This window comes from Trichoplusia ni, chromosome 23 (assembly GCF_003590095.1).
Source record: "Trichoplusia ni isolate ovarian cell line Hi5 chromosome 23, tn1, whole genome shotgun sequence".
NCBI classification, from domain to species: domain Eukaryota; kingdom Metazoa; phylum Arthropoda; class Insecta; order Lepidoptera; family Noctuidae; genus Trichoplusia; species Trichoplusia ni.
Window position 1 is genome coordinate 137,756 of NC_039500.1, and position 19,766 is coordinate 157,521.

At 36.8% G+C, this 19,766-nt stretch overlaps 4 protein-coding genes across 4 annotated transcripts; 2 read left to right on the plus strand and 2 right to left on the minus strand.

Moving 5' to 3' along the window:
* Positions 1-127: 127 nt before the first annotated feature.
* Positions 128-7,075, plus strand: LOC113504986 (F-box only protein 11-like; the record flags this gene model as incomplete). The annotated part of the gene is given in 10 exon segments (XM_026887506.1): positions 128-242; positions 245-385; positions 1,127-1,371; positions 2,031-2,357; positions 2,796-2,990; positions 3,187-3,492; positions 3,875-4,055; positions 4,266-4,413; positions 4,895-4,993; positions 5,088-7,075. Coding segments are annotated over 10 exon segments (1,887 nt in total), but the record flags the coding sequence as incomplete, so codon positions are not given.
* Positions 7,076-7,758: 683 nt separating this feature from the next.
* LOC113504960 lies at positions 7,759-12,373 on the minus strand. Its single transcript, XM_026887479.1, has 8 exons — positions 12,170-12,373; positions 11,905-12,087; positions 11,410-11,640; positions 10,725-10,865; positions 10,225-10,348; positions 9,705-9,849; positions 9,570-9,626; positions 7,759-9,475 (listed from the first exon to the last, which is right to left on the minus strand). The coding sequence occupies exons 1-8, from the start codon at positions 12,281-12,283 to the stop codon at positions 7,930-7,932; spliced, it is 2,541 nt and encodes an 846-aa protein (XP_026743280.1). The 5' UTR covers positions 12,284-12,373; the 3' UTR covers positions 7,759-7,929.
* A 363-nt stretch (positions 12,374-12,736) lies between these two features.
* On the plus strand, positions 12,737-17,165 carry LOC113504961 (RAB6A-GEF complex partner protein 2-like). The gene is made up of 6 exons (XM_026887480.1): positions 12,737-13,251; positions 13,359-13,564; positions 13,742-14,022; positions 14,313-14,465; positions 16,430-16,616; positions 16,936-17,165. The coding sequence occupies exons 1-6, from the start codon at positions 13,130-13,132 to the stop codon at positions 17,142-17,144; spliced, it is 1,158 nt and encodes a 385-aa protein (XP_026743281.1). The 5' UTR covers positions 12,737-13,129; the 3' UTR covers positions 17,145-17,165.
* A 381-nt stretch (positions 17,166-17,546) lies between these two features.
* Positions 17,547-19,417, minus strand: LOC113504962 (RRP15-like protein). Its single transcript, XM_026887482.1, has 4 exons — positions 19,251-19,417; positions 18,531-19,018; positions 17,904-18,220; positions 17,547-17,664 (listed from the first exon to the last, which is right to left on the minus strand). The coding sequence occupies exons 1-4, from the start codon at positions 19,294-19,296 to the stop codon at positions 17,604-17,606; spliced, it is 912 nt and encodes a 303-aa protein (XP_026743283.1). The 5' UTR covers positions 19,297-19,417; the 3' UTR covers positions 17,547-17,603.
* Between the last annotated feature and the right edge of the window lie 349 nt (positions 19,418-19,766).

A 19,766-nucleotide genomic window follows, 5' to 3' on the forward strand; every position in this document is an offset into this window, starting at 1 on the left:
CATAAGCCAAAAATCAATCCAAACATGATTTGGACGAATGACATGGTCAAAAGCCATCAACAACACACAGCCGCTCACACCGTCATGATCTCATATCATGGTAAGCAACCCATATAATACACTCTAAACCTACAAACACTTATTTACAATAACATCTACAGGTTGTGCTGCTGGCAATGTAGCAGAGTCAGTTGTATTGGAGCGTGAGGCGGAGTCGACGTTAACGTTTGCGGAAGGCGCGAACGCGCGTACGCAGGTCACATGACGCTCAAGTTCTCTCCCGACGCGACCAGCACTATGCAACACCACAAGCACTACTGCCTCGAGGTATCCGACAACTGCTCGCCCACCGTAGACCACTGCATCATACGAAGTGCTAGTGTCGGTAAGTTACAATATCTATTGTCTGGCCGGTCGGTCTAGTGGTTAGTGACCCTGACTGCCACACCGGAGGTCGTGAGTTCGATTCCCACGCAGGACAAATGTTTGTGTGATGAGCATGACCATTTGTTCTGTGTCTGGATGTAATTTGTTTTGTAAATGTATGATATTAAAAAAATACAAGTATGTCTCTCAGCTGTCTAGTACTCATAATACAAGCTTGGCTAGAATGTGGAATATGAGGACATCAAGTGCCTTTTTTGTAGCCAAATAAGATGGTTAAAATCTCTATCAGAATAGAAAATAGTGTCTATTTTAAAGTTATCATAATGAACATAACTCTATACCACTTGCATATGTTGTTTTGAATACAATGTAAGTTATAAGCCTACCTTATTGTAGTCACGTCAACTATAAAAAACATACTATCCTTATCGAGGTTCTTGCAAATTATGTTTCACACCTTTACTTATAGGATTCGTGATTGACATAATTTTGTGTAAAAACTATACCAATCCTTTGTTTTTGAGTGTATAATAGTTTCGCTCTGTTACCTTCAAAAATGAATATAACCAAACTCCATGATTTTGTCAAATCTACCTGTCTAACTCTTAGTCTTAGCTAATTTGAAACATATGTTTTGCACAGCCAAGATATTTTTATTCTATGTCCTTTAATGTCTACATAATAAAAAAGTGATACATGATACTTAAACCATAAATCTAAATGTCATTAAATCGGCTAGTGGGCGCGGCGGTGTGTGTGAGCGGCGCGGGCGCGAACCCTGTGATCAAGCACTGCGACATCAGCGACTGCGAGAACGTGGGGCTGTACGTGACGGACTACGCGCAGGGCGCCTACCAGGACAACGAGATCTCACGGAACGCGCTCGCCGGCATCTGGGTCAAGAACTTCGCCAACCCCATCATGCGCAGGAACCACATACACCACGGCAGGGATGTCGGTATATTCACCTTTGAAAATGGCTTGGTAAGTCTGAAACAACTATTTTGTGTGTGACCCTTGATCTCCTTGCAAAGCCTTCTTCTTTGTTTCCATACTTCCTAATTATACCATACCATAATATGTGGGGTGAAAGTCATTAGGAGTAGTTATATAACCAAACTAGCTGTTGCCCGCGACTTAGACGTAGAAGATATAAGTTATGATTTAGGTATACCTGCCCGGTTTTTTTCACACTTTCCATTATATCTTTGCTTCTATTATGAGCGTGATGGTTTATAGCCTAAAGCCTTCCTCGATGAATGGTCTATTCAACACAAAAAGAATTTTTCAATTTGGACCAGTAGTTCCTGAGATTAGCGCGTTCAAACAAACAAACAAACAAACTCTTCAGCTTTATATATTAGTATAGATATATAGATATTATTTGGTGTGACTGTCACACCACCACACTTTCGTGTTCAGGTGGTAATAGTCTTTGTTGATTATCACATTGTTTATACTAGTACTTTTTTTACGTTTTGGGATAATTTATGTATAGTACGATTTTTAATTATAAAATTTTATTAAAAAATTATAATATGCATTATACATACATCGTATCATACATTTACAATATAGCATACTTATAATCTTTTTTATTATTATGTATTAAGAGACTAATACTAGTCATAAAATATTTGCAGGGCTATTTCGAAGCAAACGACATCCACAACAACAGAATTGCTGGTTTCGAAGTGAAAGCCGGCGCAAATCCCACCGTAGTCCACTGCGAGATCCACCACGGTCAGACAGGCGGCATATACGTCCACGAGTCAGGCCTAGGCCAGTTTATAGATAACAAAATACACTCTAACAATTTTGCTGGAGTCTGGATCACGTCCAATAGTAACCCTACGATTAGGCGCAATGAAATATACAATGGCCATCAAGGCGGAGTGTATATATTTGGGGAAGGACGCGGTTTGATTGAGCACAATAATATTTATGGAAACGCTTTAGCTGGTATACAGGTAAGCCATCATAATCCTTGTTTGTTGTTGATTTTTTTCATCGTAAATAACATCCTACTAAATCCTATTCAGAGCTAAAGACTTGTTCATTTTATTGATTTTTGGAGTAAATTACATCACTTGCTAATTTTATTAACCTATCTCACCAAATTATTCATATTATTTTTAATCTATTACCAACCTCTTACCTCTATTATTTGGCTTTGTTATTGTAAATGAAGATGTATTACATTTGTTGACGACTTTTTCCCTTTATTATTAATTACACTATTAAACTAAACTCTTGTTGGTGTCTTCTATATCAGTAGTACCATTGAAGTGCAATCTTGGATCACCATGTACCTGACACGCCATTACAACCAACTCAACAGACCTCCAAGGTACTAAGCATCACAACTAGTACTATGTCACTTATTAAATATGACCTCTCCATTACAGATACGTACAAACAGTGACCCAATAGTTAGGCACAACAAAATCCACCATGGGCAACATGGCGGCATCTACGTACATGAAAAGGGCCAAGGGCTTATAGAAGAAAATGAAGTGTACGCGAATACGCTAGCCGGTGTCTGGATCACGACGGGTTCAACGCCCGTCCTGAGGCGCAACCGTATACATTCGGGGAAACAGGTATGTCTTGTGGAACTTGCGAGTTATTGTAGTATAGATGATATCAAGAGTTTATTTACTTTATTAATTGATCAAAATGACCTAGAATCAGAAAATCTGTGAACCAAATCTGGTTATGATACATGTAACACCGTTTTTAGCTGGGCGGTTACTAAGGATTGTTAAATAATAAATACCAATATTTAATGTCCCATAGGTCGGAGTATACTTCTACGACAACGGCCATGGAAAATTAGAAGACAACGACATTTTCAACCATTTGTACTCGGGCGTTCAGATACGGACGGGTAGCAACCCCGTGATCCGAGGCAACAAGATATGGGGCGGCCAGAACGGCGGTGTTCTAGTGTACAACGGGGGGCTCGGCCTTCTAGAACAGAACGAGATCTTCGATAACGCCATGGCCGGAGTGTGGATAAAGACTGACTCCAACCCTACGCTCAAGCGGAATAAAATATTCGATGGGCGCGACGGGGGTATTTGTATTTTTAATGGGGGGAAGGTGAGTGTTGTAATGTTCTTGTTCGTGTTGTTATTAAGAGCTGCTTTGTTCATTGTGACTTTCATTCTTGTTTCTTTTTCTGAAATTCTGTTATACTATTTCGAATGTTAATGGAAAATTAATGCATGATTGTAACTTTTTAAATTGAGCGTAATGAATGGCGCGTTGCTGCGATTTCGATTTATTCAGTCACCAAAATGTAGTTTCATATTTAAATGTATTTTAACAATAAAAGATTGTTCATTATTGACAACTACTTATAAACAGCCCAATTTACTTCTTTCGCTTGTATTGTCGTATGTATTCGTTCTCTCTTCTTTATTTGTACGATAATTCATGTAAATTATTCATATAATTCATTTACTTTTTCTATTCTGTCCAGGGCGTTCTCGAGGAGAACGATATATTTCGTAACGCGCAAGCGGGCGTGTTAATATCGACGCAGAGCCACCCGGTGCTGCGACGTAACCGCATCTTCGACGGTCTCGCCGCCGGCGTCGAGATCACTAACAATGCCACTGCCACATTGGAACATAACCAGATTTTTAATAATAGATTTGGAGGTGAGTTAATTGGAATTTTATTAGAATTGCATACATGCTATTTTGTGTTTTTCTGACGCAATTGCCTTTTTTGACAGCTAACTAATTCAATCATAAGCAAGCAAAAAATCTTAACTCTTTAGTAAAAAATGCACATTTTGGAGCAACAAAACTTTTATTACTTAGCTATATTTGCAACTGAATAAAAATAACCAATTTGCTTTGCTCCAGGTCTATGTCTCGCGTCGGGAGTGTCGCCGCTGGTACGAGGTAACAAGATCTTCAGCAACCAGGACGCGGTCGAGAAGGCCGTGGGCGGCGGACAGTGCCTATACAAAATCTCATCTTACACTTCCTTTCCCATGCACGACTTTTACAGGTAGGTTATCATAACAGTTTCTAGAAGTTCCTAATCGACTTGTCATATAAATAATAGATGGCATGTGGTCTTGCCTTTTTAAAGATAAAAATGGTTTTAAGTACGCTGATTAAGACGCGAATAAAAAAAAACAGACTTTTATGGATCTGTATTCGAGTATGGGATGCCGTTGTGGCGTCGCGGTTCTGTGAACGGATTTGCATGATCGAGTTTGCAGGTTCGAACCCCATGCAGGCAAGTACCAATATGACTTTTTTAAAGTTATATGTACTTTGTGAAAGCACCAGGATTACAAATATTTTGATCATGGTGAGCAAGTATGGTGATAATCAGCCTTTGCCAACATTAGGGAAGGTTGTTATTATATCTTAGAGTAAATAGGTGTACGGCGATACAGTATAATGTATATTGTATATTATCTTTTTCTCATATAATATTTTTTCAAATTTTCTTTTTAAAATTCTTTATTTTGTGATTCTAGGTGCCAGACGTGTAACACGACCGACCGCAACGCAATTTGTGTCAATTGCATCAAAACGTGCCATTCCGGACACGACGTAGAATTTATTCGCCATGACAGGTAGGTGACGGGCCATATTTGATTTTACTTCGAATAGAATATCTCGCAGTTGTCGTATGTCGATACCTAACGCTCGTTGTGTGTGGTCCGTCAGATTCTTCTGCGACTGCGGCGCGGGTACGCTGTCCAACCAGTGCCAGCTGCAGGGCGAGCCCACGCAGGACACGGACACGCTGTACGACTCGGCCGCGCCCATGGAGTCGCACACGCTCATGGTGAACTGAGCTGCCATACCCACCGCCCGCGACAAGGAAATCAGTATTCGTCGGAAAACTATTTTCTTTTTATTTATTTTTAGGTGTTATTCGCCGCCAATTATATTGTAGTTATTTGTCTCCGCGAGTCGCGACTCGCCCTCTTCTAGTTCAATTATTTTTATTATCTAAAACTTGGTATTGTATATTCTCGTTAGGGAGTCGCTGCCAGTGTGCACATGTGTAACCGGCCGGTAATGTATTTTCATCTTTGTACTTTATAGTTGACGAAACTAATCATATTTCGGACATTGTTACGCTATCTGTATATGTAGGGAGTTTTTTTAATCATCGGTACTTAATAATTATTGTATTTTGTCAAGTAGTATCATGCATTCCCAAAATTGTAATCGTAAACCATAATAACGAGAGATCACATTGATATTTAGAATAATGTTATTCGTTTTATAAGATGTACTGGTAGTAGCTTATATATTATAGTATCTACTAGTTTCATAATCATGGGGAAGTAAATTAGTTTTTGTTTCTTCAAAAAAAATGGTATGATATTTAGTTATGTAATAATTGTCGATCCAGCGACTGTGGCAGTCAGGACAACTTTGTAATATAATGAATCCATATAATTTTAACTTTTTGACTATACTATTTCATTTTTATTTTGGGGCATTTATTCCTTAGCTCTCCTGACAATAAAGTTAATTGGTCAGATGTTTTAGTTAATAAAGATATTTGTACTTGAGTTTGGTTGGTGTAGTGGCGTGGGAGCTCGCCGTGGCCAGACGAGTGTTGCGGACGCATGGCGCGGCGCATTTATTAATCTCTCGTTTAGGAGTCTGCCTCGCCTAACTATTTTGGCGCTCCTAATGCGCTTTGTAAATATTTATGTCACACAATAATCGAAAAAATGTAGTAATTAATGTATTTGTATCATTATATTTTTATTATTGATCACAACATGTATGTTTAATTATGGAATTACGTACGTTATGCTCAGTCGGAGGAGCGTGGCGGCCGCGCTTGATGTAAAGAGCACCTTTGCCTGTGAGCTGTGAGCCAGTAGATAGTCCGGAAATATCATAAGCCGCCTACGCGGCCCGTTAGTGTATATTAAGATGCAAATTAAGAACGAATGTGCGTATTTAATTGGAAAAGATCTTAGGTACAATTGATATTTTATTATATTGTTAATTTAAATTTGGTATTGATATCGATCGAGAAGCAATGTTAGGAACTGGAATGAGCCGTGCGTGAGCGGCCAGAGTGCTGATAGTGATAAGTTAGCCAATAAGCTATAATGAAACCTAAATTACTCAGTAATCACTATTGCAAGTTTCGAATTGTTAAATCGTCTCTCCATAGCACGGTATGTTCTGAATCTGCTTTTTTATAATCCTCAAATCTGTGATCATCGCTAAATGTATAAGTGAAAAATATTTTAGTTGAAACCCCACATACAGTATAAACTACGACTTATGTTATTATTATCTAAAGAATTCAAAATCATTCAATTTTTGTGTCAAATATAACGGGAAATTTGTTGTGGCGCCGATGCTTTTATATATTTGAACGTGAAAATTGTTATTTATTGAATTGTGTCCTTAATTTATTGAATTGAAAACTGGATATTTTGTTTATACACGAAAAAACCACTGTAAAATCCGTGATATACATCATATAATATTATAATTGGAATTTTATTTTACTTACTACTACCCTTTGCCATTCAGAATCTACAAACTAGTTTACCTCAATAGGTATTCATATTTTGAAGACACGATTGAATGAGTGCACACAAATGATTATGTTGTTTGCAATTAAATAATAATACATCAAATCGTCCTCCATAATAAATAAGGTCTCACCAGCATCAGTTTGTTTATTATTTTCTATATAATTAACGCTGGAAGCTATCAAAGGAGCAAGATCCTATTTGTTTTTATACGGATCTTACTCAATGTAACAGAAAGCTAAGTTGCGGCTCAATCAATTAAATTCTGCAGTAGAAATCGTAAGTTACGAGCATGACTAATAAAATTACAGGATGCCAGACCAACTACAATGAAATGTATCAATGTTGCGCAGTAATGAGGTTTTCATAAACGACGTTAACTCTCCAGTCTTGCCATTCACATCTCAAGAGAGCAGCTGCTCTTGTGCGCTCATTATGACATTTTGGACTAAAAAGTACAGTCAGTGACACACAAGTCATAAATTAAAAGTATAGAAACAAATATTTATTCGAGAAAGTTTGGGTCGGGACATGCACTATTACTATGCATCGTATTCAAATGTAGAAAAATCTTTGGTAACGGCATCCTATTCGAAATCTTAAGCGCCTGCGCTGATTCATCTATAAAGACGTTCAGGGCGGCAAGCCGGCGATGCTATGTTCAAGGTGGGGATCGAACCCGCAACACGTCAAACACAGTTATTATTGCGTAGATGTTGATACCTTCATCACTCTACATCCGTGGAGGAAAAACGTTAAAAAAATTGCGAGGATGTTCTCTCCTACATCAACAATGTTATAGATAAGTGAAATGCAACCAGTTTTTTTGATCGATTTAATATAATCATGACTAATTAAATTAGATTTATATTTACACATGGCCACTTGTTATAATACTTTTACTAATCCAGTATTTTACTAACATAACAAAATCAAATTACTCATCGGTACATAAATAGAAATCAAATGATATTGATTTATTAATTAATATCTTAAACACGTTGCTTTAGTCGTGGAGATCGTCGTCTCGGAGATACGTGAACACCTTTGAGTGGAGTGTTTACCTTTCTGCAATCATTGCTAAGGGCTGGCAGGCGGGAAGTCTTCGGAGTGCATAAAGGTTTCTTCAATACTGGTATTTGTGGGGTTTTCATCAACATGGATTGAGGAGAAACGACAGTTTTAACAGGCGGCGTCGTTTTCCTCGCATTTCGCCAGCTATTCACGTCATCTTTACTAGGAACGTTCAAGCGATAGGATTTGGAGGGCACGCTCGACGGCAGTTCCACGTTTCTGTTAACCCTGACTGGAATACTTGGGGAAACGACGGTTTGCACTTTAGGTTTAACGTGCGCCACACTTCTTTGTGGTTTGGTTTGTTGAGTACTAATCCTTGGCCTTCTGGCGAAACCGTTGTGAGCAGCTTTATCGTGTCGTTCTGAAGACTTATCAGAGCTCGACTCAAAGAGTTTAGCTTTAGCGAGAACGGCGCCAGCGTTCTGCCGTCGTAGCTTATTTACTGATGGTCTCCCAGAATGACTAGTTTTCTCCACTTCTCCAGTCTTATCCATAAAGAAAGCAGCGGCACTGCGCCATTTTTGATGTGACTGAGGACTCGGTTTACGATTTCTATGGGTAATGTTCTGGTAGCAAGCCGTCTCGGAATCATTTGATTTGGCGCTAGAATTGAAGGTGTTGTTCATTGAGGTTTCGGAAGTTGTGTTGTCCCAACTGTTGTTTACTGTAATATTGAGGGATCTACGAGCAGGTATTCTGCTTACAAGTTTCTCTGTACTATAATCGTTCACACTCACTCGTTTCCGTAAGCGATACTTTTGACTTGCTGACGAAACGTTGTTTATCTCTGATGCAGACGCGTCCCATTCATCTGCGGGAGGTTTTTGAGACTCTAAATTTGATTTTGCAGCACTGCTCCTATCTCTACGATTCATACCCACGTATGGATAAAATCTATCAGTGTTGTGACTAGACTGCTGTGACTGGGAGGAAACATTCCAAGACTTATGTCTTACGATTTTCGTAATATTTTCTTTGGACCGTCGTCGTATTGAGCCGATTTTTCGCGCACTAGGCGACCGTATAATCTTGGCTTCTTCGTTTGGCCTTATTTTCAGTTCTTTGCTCAGTCTCCTTGCTAAGTGGTCCGAGGTGGGGCAGTGTAACATCGCAACTTCCTCTAATGTTTGTTCATAAACATTTTGTACTTGTTGTAGAGGCTGTACTCTCGGTATGACGTCAGTGAACTCTCTGGAGAGTCTGTTTTCGATGGCGGAGACTCTGCTCTTGATCTCTTCGTATTCTTGTTTAGAGATCCTCACATAATCTTTATCTGACTGCTTCATATCCGGAGACAGGTCAATAGTGTCGTGTGCGCTGAACAAATTTTCGGAGGAAGTTATCAAATCTTCACTGCTGAGGCTCGTTTCAGAGTTTTTATGTGAACTGAAGTCTCTGTTGATGATTGGAGTACTCCGTGCGTCCATTAGGCTAAGTCTTAAACGTTTTCTTTCTAGACCCCTGAAAGTATAACAATAGGTGTTGTAATTCCTAGCAAAAAATAAACCTCTCGACAAATGTACGACAATATTATAATAAAAGCTGTATGACTTACATTTTCATAGGTGTAAATGACAATTCTTTCTGGGGAAGTCCTTTAGTGATTTCTTTCCTGCAAAACGCAAAACAAATTGTTATTCACCTGCACTTACGTTATTTATTAAACAAATAGTATCTTCATTGAACTTACTTAGTTTTTGTAGAAAGACCCTCGTATGTATCGAACTTCCGTTTGGCTGCAGACTTGCTCAGTACTGGAGTCTTGCCGTTTTCGTTTACTGTCGCCGGCGTATTAACACTACCTGACACCATCTTGCGAAGGCCATTTAGTACTCCTGGAAAACATAAATAAACAATTATTTTTTTATCAAAACATGCAAATACTTTTTATGTTGTTAATATTGAGCCACTTTAGCATGAGTTACTCAGTCTATTCTATTTCAAAAATATTTTTTCGTTGAGACTAAACCATCAAACGAAAAGATGAAAAAGTCCTAGTTACATGTATGTACATTGGGACTCTCAGTGCAACTGCTCACATTCAACGGCTGACACGATGTTGTAACGCTGCGCCGTCGAAATATTTGACTGCTATGCTTTTATGGCTAAAGAACCGATTAAAACTTGGGAAACTTGAATAATAAGAAGATAGGTCTTCTCATTGCCATTACAACTCACTTTCTATCACAAATTAAATCAAGTAAACTTACTATTTAATGAGCCACTGCGCCTTTTCTTCTTCCTCCTTGCAAGATATCCATCGGAATCGTCGTCGAGCTGCGTCATTAGCTCTTCAGTCAGCTTCCCAATGTGTTGCGAGTTCTCAATGAACATCTAGTTTTAAGATAACAAAGACTTTAGGTTAATAAAGATAATGGAACAATGAACTGCAAGAGAGTTTCCGGCCCAACAGAGACAGAGATTGGACTCGAAATAACAAGTTACATAATTATACTCCCAAGGAATCATGACAAACAAAGAAGTTGAAAGTCATAACTACTTTTGTTTTGTGGGTTCAAAATGAAATACTCTTTAATAATCACACATGTACATCTCATTTGTATCTTGGATTGAATATTAAATTTTGAGTAAGTAATGTAAGTATAAATGCCTACTTTCATTGTCATCATCATCATCTCAGCCTATAGCTGTCCACTGCTGAACACATTAATCAAATAAATTAGTAGTCAGTAACTCATATATTATTCACCTTAACAAGTGCAACATGGTGCTCCAGTCGCTGTGCAGAGGCTGCAGCCGGCAACGGCATAATACTGGGAGCCATCACTATGGCCAGGTTTGATGAGTCCATCAAGTTGTCCTTATGTTTGGATGCTAAGAAGTTAAGTAACTGGGAAACAAAATAACAATCTGTTACTCCATTGTAAATACAGTAAATTTATTGTCAATAACAAATTCTTACATAAGGTAAAGGTATATTATAGAGCAATCTATACTAATCTATACTAATATATAAAGCTAAAGAGTGTGTTTGTTTGTTTGAACGTGCTAATCTCAGGAACTACTGGTCTAAATTGAAAAATTCTTTTTGTGTTGTATAGACCATTTATCGAGGAAGGCTTTAGGCTATGAACCATCACGCTGCGACTAATAGGAGCGAAGATACAATGGAAAATGTGAAAAAGACAGGGCAGGTATAAATCATAACTTATATCTTCTACCCACAGGGACGAAGTCGACAGGCAACAGCTAGTAATACAATAATTCCTTTATCATGATATAAATAGAATCATACACAGGAACACAACATGTTTTCCTTATTGAAACCAGCTTGAAATAAATATAACTAATGATATTTTTTTCTGCACAGATATTCAACTTCTACAATTAAAATTCTAATCTGAATAGCAAGTTCTTTTTATTAATAAACTCACCTCCATGATATAATGTAACAGATGAACATGTAATACTGGTAGTAATAGTAATGTGTGGAGAATAGCTTTCAGAGCATCTTCACCCGCAGTCAGTTTACATCGTAACAATAAGTCTTGGACCTCCGCACTGATCAGAGGTTCTGGTAAACATCGTAGGTATAGCTTAAGTACACTTGCCACATCTATAGGATGGTGACCCTCTGATACACAACCTCCGGCATCTAATAGTCTCTGGAAAATTAATATAAAGATTTCAGGAATAGAGTCAGTCATACTTGAACAAAGAATGGCAGTACATAAGAATGTAAAGAACACTGATATCTGGTTACCTTTAGGAACTATTTATAAAAGAGAGAGAATCCGCCTATTAAATTCTCATAAGTCATAGGCTAGCCGACATGACACTTTTGGAGGGAAACAATCCCCATCAACTTTAAAAACAAAGGTTTATCATATTACCTGTGCATTTAATGCATTATCTTGAATTAACATTACCTTGATATCTTTTTGTCGGTTTTGAGAACCTGCTTTACGGAATAATCCTTCAACATGAGCGTTTGAACGGAGCACTGAGGACATCTCAGACACAACTAGAGGAACACTCAATGTACTGCCACAACATATAACACTGCACGATGGAACTTTTGCTAATGGTGCTCCGAATACTGTTTTATGATCCTAAAATAAAAACGAGTATAATTAATTGACAAATCATCACTTTTGTAGCCATTTCTAAAACAGGAAATGAGATTCCACCCACTTTTACACTTTTCATTATAATCTTTTTCAGACGATGTTTCAAGCCCGCCTTTTTCAGTTCCCCGACGATAATTGATTGCAGTTTTCCATGATTTATTCCGTCTGATATTAACATTTTGTTTATTTATATTTATTCTCTATTTCAGATTTCTACCGGAGTATGTTTCAAATCCGCCATCAGTAAATTCGTTAAATGTCGTTCCGTTTTCTAGTTCGTGTCAAACATATCCAAACTTCAAAATCTCAAGTTCTCCATTTAGTTTATATTTTTATGATAAGGAAAAAAAAAGTAATATAAATTTATTGAATTTTGATTCTCTTCAACAAAATGACTCTTAATTTAACTACAAAAATTTGTCTTCAGAAGCCAAGATGCATGTAATGGAACACAAAACGTTCTAAAACGATGGAAACGGTTTTGGAAAATCTTAAGTGGGTATATTTTTTTGTAAAGTAGAAAAAAATACTGGCTAGAACCTAACGGCCTATACTAACGGCAAACACTTACGTATATATATATACGTAGCGCACATAGTATAAAAATAATTTATTAAAATTTTCATTGAGCGCCAGGAATTAGAATCAGTTTCGAAACGGAACTCTTTAAGTCACGAACGTGTTCCAGGTCAGAAACAAAGTGCAAACCAAAATTTAAACATACTCAGAACAACAACAAGCCTTAGAAAGAAGTAGCACGATTCGTTCGTAGAAAGTCAAAACGAGACACACATACTTTTGTGTTCAAAGTCATCTCTCAAAAATGTAATTCTGAATTGTGTCTGGTCTCACATCATCAATATTTAGCAGAGCATTAAATTGTGTGATTACATTACTGCTTTACACAAAACTATATTAAAAATACATTTATTTAAAGCTTAAGTCTTAGTGTTATAGAAACTTTCTTCAAATGATCATAAATAAATTAATTATTATCGAATAGGCTGTGATATAAATCTTGAAAATGATTGAGCTATCAGCAAAGTTAACAACTGGCACAGTTTACTTAGCTGGAGAGGCTTTAGAATGCTGCATATCGTTTTGTTATACTGCACAACCAGAACACAGGAACTCACAAAGTCACTGGTAAAAAAATATCAACTTTGTCTTAGTTCTCCCTCTAACAATTGTATTTTTATAGTATAGTAGTTATTATAAGAAATGTTTTTTATACATAAATAAAATGTTTACAGTGATGCCTTAGAAAACTTAGCATGGGCCTCAGCACAGATCCATTGTTTCTACTCCACATCAAAGAACACTGGTGATAAGACTCCAACAATTGGGAAGACAACCTCTTTAGAAGTGACCTCCTGTGATATTGGAGATGTTGTGTTTCATACTAAACCTAAAATACTCTTCTGTGATTTGACTATTCCTTTAGGGGAGACTAAAACATGTAAGTTTTTCTTTAATTGCTTTTCATCAAGACTTGCTACTTAGACTTTTAGCTTAGAACTTTCAGACCACATTGAAATATAAATAATGCTTTACATTATAATTAAAGTAAAATTCCTGTTAAAAAAATTAAAGACCTAATAAATTATGTAGTAATGTATTTAATGTTATCTTCCAGTCTGGTATAGAGAATCATTACCAATAGAAGCACCACCATCATACAGGGGTACATCGGTCAAATACTCCTATAAAATCACGATAGCCACCCAGAAAGTTGGCTCCCACATCAAAATGGTCAGGATTCCATTCCGAGTGCTACCCATCAGTCCAATCATGAATGTTCAGGATTTAGCAGCTTTATGCGGCAATGAGACTACAGAAGAACTTCAGCCAACTAACCCATTTTCTGAAGAAAGGAAGGTTGAAACACCTTTGACAATGGCATTACAGGTTTTACAGGTAAGAACTGTACTTACTTCTTTGGAAAATTAAGTGTTTGTTGTATGTTTGTAGTCTATTGGGTCTCTGCTTTCACAAAAACATATGAAGAAAAAGTCTCTGCCTCATGTGGTACCTAGTTTGATCTGCTCAATCAGTTTTACAACTTACATACTTCTCAAGTCACATGCACAAAGACACCCAGATTCAGGGCGGATTTCCGCGGATCAGAAAATGCTTGTCTTACGCGGGTATCGAACGAGACACGTCGCTATTTACCAGTAGGTAAAAATACCTTCATATTGTTTCAGAATCTCACGGCTAGAAGAAGTCCCAATTCATACATGATAACGAACACTAGAGGGAAGGTGGGCCGCTTCTGCCTGTTCAAGTCGGCGTACAAGTTGGGCGAAGACATCGTCGGCACGTTTGACTTCTCTGTCGGCACTGTTACTTGTATGCAGGTAATATAATATACACAAATAAGCTGAGACAAGCTCTAAATATTAGATTTATAGTATTAAAATCACCAGCTAACTTCTTCCGGCGCCCGAACAACTGGTGTTATAACTGGAAGTGATGATGTTTCCTGGTGTCCCTTCGTCCAGCATACTCACCATGGAATCCTGATATTTCATGAATGTCAAAAAACTGTTCTGAAATAGTGCTAAATAGTGCCCAAAGGAAAAAAATAGTGCTCTTGTACTTGCGAAGTTATAGCCATAGTTCGATGAGTATGCTGGACGAAGGTTTCGCCCAGCATACTCACCTCCGTCCGGAGAATCTGTATACGCTTCAAACATAATTCATACTTCAAAAAATAGTTCCCAAATAGTGCCAAACGGTGCCCAAAAAGAAAAAACAGTGCTCGAATAACTTCGGAGTATAGGCTTCGTTCAGTGAGTATGCTGGGCGTAGGTTCTACGCCCAGCATACTCACCTCAGTGCGCGAATATCGAACGAGCTATAGGTATAATTTACGTCTCAAAAAATTGTGCTTGAAATAGTGCCCAATATCAGTCCAATTTTTGCTTGACTTTTGACCTAGAAAACCATTAAATTTTAATGTAAACTTCTACATACTAACGTAAAATGGGGTACAGTCGTCGACACGTCATGTTTTTGGACAAAAATATTAAACTTTCTAATTGTAGACTTCATGTTATTGGAAATAATTATGGTATTTTCTCACATGTCAAAAACTTTCGATTAAATGCATTATTATATATTTTATAAACAATAATAAATAATAAATAGTCGCTTTGTGACACAAAATAGACCCTTATCACCTTCAAAATACAGATCAGTCTTGTCTAATAATCGTAAGATGTTAGGGCAGCGCCATCTAGTATTTAAACATAAACATATTCATTTGCGTCGCGGGCGCCGCGCGTCGTAAGCCCCATACCTATTGACCGTACGTGCATCCATTACTATATTGAACTCACTACTAAAACATTACTATATTGAAAACATTACTATATTGAAAAAGTTTTTGACATGTGAGAAAATACCATAATTATTTCCAATAACATGAAGTCTACAATTAGAAAGTTTAATATTTTTGTCCAAAAACATGTGTCGACGACTGTACCCCATTTTACGTTGGTATGTAGAAGTTTACATTAAAATTTAATGGTTTTCTAGGTCAAAAGTCGAGCAAAAATTGGACTGATATTGGGCACTATTTCAAGCACAATTTTTTGAGACGTAAATTATACCTATAGCTCGTTCGATATTCGCGCACTGAGGTGAGTATGCTGGGCGTAGAACCTACGCCCAGCATACTCACTGAACGAAGCCTATACTCCGAAGTTATTCGAGCACTGTTTTTTCTTTTTGGGCACCGTTTGGCACTATTTGGGAACTATTTTTTGAAGTATGAATTATGTTTGAAGCGTATACAGATTCTCCGGACGGAGGTGAGTATGCTGGGCGAAACCTTCGTCCAGCATACTCATCGAACTATGGCTATAACTTCGCAAGTACAAGAGCACTATTTTTTTCCTTTGGGCACTATTTAGCACTATTTCAGAACAGTTTTTTGACATTCATGAAATATCAGGATTCCATGGTGAGTATGCTGGACGAAGGGACACGTTTCCTGCTTTATAATTTGTATTGACCATTTACAAATTCTGTTTAAAAAAACATCCAATATTTTTAGAAATCTACCTGACCATATGTTTTGAAGTAAAACTTCGTTAGGCGCATTAGGTAACTGGACAACAATGTAACGGAAGTCCGTTAAGGCGATATGGTGTCACGATTCTATACCATCTGGTTATTAAATATTTTATTTTATCAACAAATCATTCAATACTGATTGAAAAAAGTGTTACTTCAATCGCGTGTCACCTTCACACACACTCTTTTTTTCTTTTGTTAAGCATTAAATTGCTACATACTTAATACGTCGTACTTCTAGGTGTCAGTATCACTACAACCCGAGGAAGTAATAAAATCCAAGTCTCCAGCTAAGAACGTTAACAAGGATACGAGCAGTAGATCCATGACGGTAGCGAGATACCATGAGGTGACGCTAGGACTGACGCAGTCACAGCTGATCCTGCCGATACCTCTGCATATCACACCGGCTTTTGAAGTTGATGATGGTAATGTTATATCAAGATTATTGTATAACTAGTATTAGATATGAGTGTTTAAAGGTGGTATATTGCTATCCGAATTACTTTCCATAACAAGTAAAAGTTTATGCCGAAAAAAAATGCGAATTGATCTTTTTCTTTTTTTTAGAGAATTAACTATAATTTCCTCTCAAGTTCTTTCTATGCAAAAGCAGTTTAAGGAATATTGTAATGCATTGTTTATTGCAGTATTTATTTTTGAAGAAATGATAACTGACAGAAATAATTGCTTCATTCTTCATCATCTTCATAATAATATTTTCTTTAACACATACCTTATTTACAGTATCACTAAGTTGGCGTCTACACTTCGAATTTGTGACTACAAATGAGAAACTGCTACCAAATCCAGAGGATAAGGATTGGACGGCGCCTCTTAACGTGCCTATAGAGACCATGGTGTGGAACTTACCTGTCAAGATATACTCAACACTGCCCAAGCAGATCACACAGCATTCTATTGTAAATGATGCTTATACCATGTATATAAAATGATAATTTATGTAAAGATGAGGGTTAAAGGATTTCAATGAGGTTTTAGAAAACGTTTTGTATGAGGAAGGAATGTAAAGGATACCAAAATTAATTACAGATTGTTGTTGTATTGTGATGCTGTCATAACAAATGTGCAATCAACACAGTTTAATAACACCTGTTATTGGTATGTTTTCTGGCACAAGGCGGCCTAGATTGGTACTTGTAATGGCTTTCCTCCAGCTGGTATAATATAGTGGAATTTACAGTTTAGAGAAAATTATGTAATTATATTCCAAATCTGTGTTTTTATGTGGAAGTGAAATATTTGTTAATATATGTATTCAGGTATATTCTGTAACTTTAGATTTAAATAAGTGATAAGTAGTCGTATTATTCAAATAAGCAATAAACAAAAAGATGTATATATTTACAAAATATTTATTAAAATAATTAATATACTTAACAATATTTGTTTTTTCATTCATCCACTGATTCTTTATCCCAATCTTTCATTTTGGCGCCCATCATAAAGTCATCCCTGTAATAAAATGAAAATCATTTTACATACTATTACTTAAATAATCAATATTTTTTTATTTTAAAGCCACAAAGAGAGAATGTATGTATTATTAGTCTATTTTGGCTCATGAATAATAAGTACATACAAAATATCCTATATTCAGATAATTACATGACCTTTTCTTTTTCGAATTGACTATCTTATCAAAGCATGGATATTGCACCATAGCAAAAATTACAAAATAAAAAAAAAAATACCTTAAAGCACTCCACTTTGGCGCATCTTCATCTTTCACCTCATTCTTAGCAACCTTAGTTGCCTCATCAACAATGATCGACTTGCTTTGTCCCATAAGAGTATCCAAAAAGGTTCTCTTGTCAAACTTCTTTAAAATCTTCTCCTTTTTACCTTCCGACAAGTCATTCCTGTCCATTTCTTTTTCAAGAGTTTTCTGTTGATTTCTTACAGCATTGAATAGTTGAACTACACCTTTTGTAGCTATTTTTGATAATAGTCTCTCTCTATCCTTTTCTAGGATGTTGGGTTTCATCCGTATTGATGCTTTTTCATGTTTCTGAAATAAAAGGGATAGCACAGTGATAAATGAAAAGTGTAAACTTTTATGAAAAGGCTCAAGCCTATTAGCCTACACATTTCTGTAAATGAAACATGAGTGCAACTATTTTTACTTCATTTGCCATTGTCACCATTTAGATAACATAAAAAAGGCAGAGTTCTTTGCCCTACAGTGAACAGAAAAGAATAGAAATGAAATGAAATTGTTTATACTGAAAGTAGGATATATCATCACTTTTACATGTCTTATTTTTTTGAGAACGCTGGAGTAGAACTAGAACAAAAAAGCTACTGTTTCATAGACTTACCACTTTCTTAGCTGGTGGTTCACTTGTCTCTACTGGCTCCTCCTTCTTGACAACTGGTTTCTTTTCTCCTTTCTCATCAATAATTTCAAAAGCTGGTTTCTCTTCTTTAACAGTCTTGACTATATCTGCATGTTTCTTGGCTCTTGATAAAACTAAAGTCTTCTTGTTTTTCGGTTTACTTGATCCCAGGATTTTTGCTACAGAGTCGGCCCATCCTTCATTGGTCATTAGTACACTTTTGCTTTCTTCTTCACCTGAGGCATTACTATCATCCAGGTCTGAAGCATTGCTGTCATCTGCGTCGGAGGTATGGCCTTCTCCTTGGTCTGAGGGATTTCCTTCTTCATCTGAAGCATCACTTTCAGCATCAGCTTCAACTCCATCTTCAATATCTTCATCTAGTTCTTCTGGTGCATTATCTCCATTTTCAATTTCGTTTTCTGATGTTTCAGATTCCTCCTCACTTGAGGATTCGGAATCGGAATCCACTAAAAAATAAAAGTACCGTTATAATATATTAGCATGGGTTTATTAGGTTTTGGCACGAGAAGCGCTCTTGTATTAGTATAACGCCAACACGCGTTTAAACACACAACATAGATAGCATGGTGGCGAAATAAATAGGGTGATGCTACGGCAGCGCATAAAGTAGTCTTAAATTATGTTTATTTCACCACAAAACGAAACACCTTTTATTTAATGAAACTATATTATACTCACTTGATACTTTTAGTACAGGTTTATTCATGTTTGTGGCTACTACCATATTTTATTACAGTAACACGAATGGTGTTAATAACTAGTTTTAATTCAAAGAAATTCTTCGGTAACACAGTTTATTTACCTCACGTGTTTTCTTGTCCACATGCCGACTTGACATTGACATTATCGTTACGTTATATGTTTATTTTTAAACTGCTTGAGAGCAGAAATACAGAAATAAATAAATTTTCATTTGCCGCAGTATCGAATCACAAATAGTGGTAAGACATCCATCGAGTACTTAATAAATTTAAATCTATTTTAATATACTCGAGGTGAGAGTATTTGATCATTAAGTAATGTTTTTAATTTCCGGTTACACTAAACATTTCGGCTTATAATGGAACGCATAACTACGTTCCGTTATGAGAAAGTTTGGGCCTCGTCCTCACTAGAAAGTGAAAATAACGAGTGTGATTTTTAAAAAAGTAAAACGGATGGACGGCGTCGTCGTGGGCGACCTAGGAAGCGGTG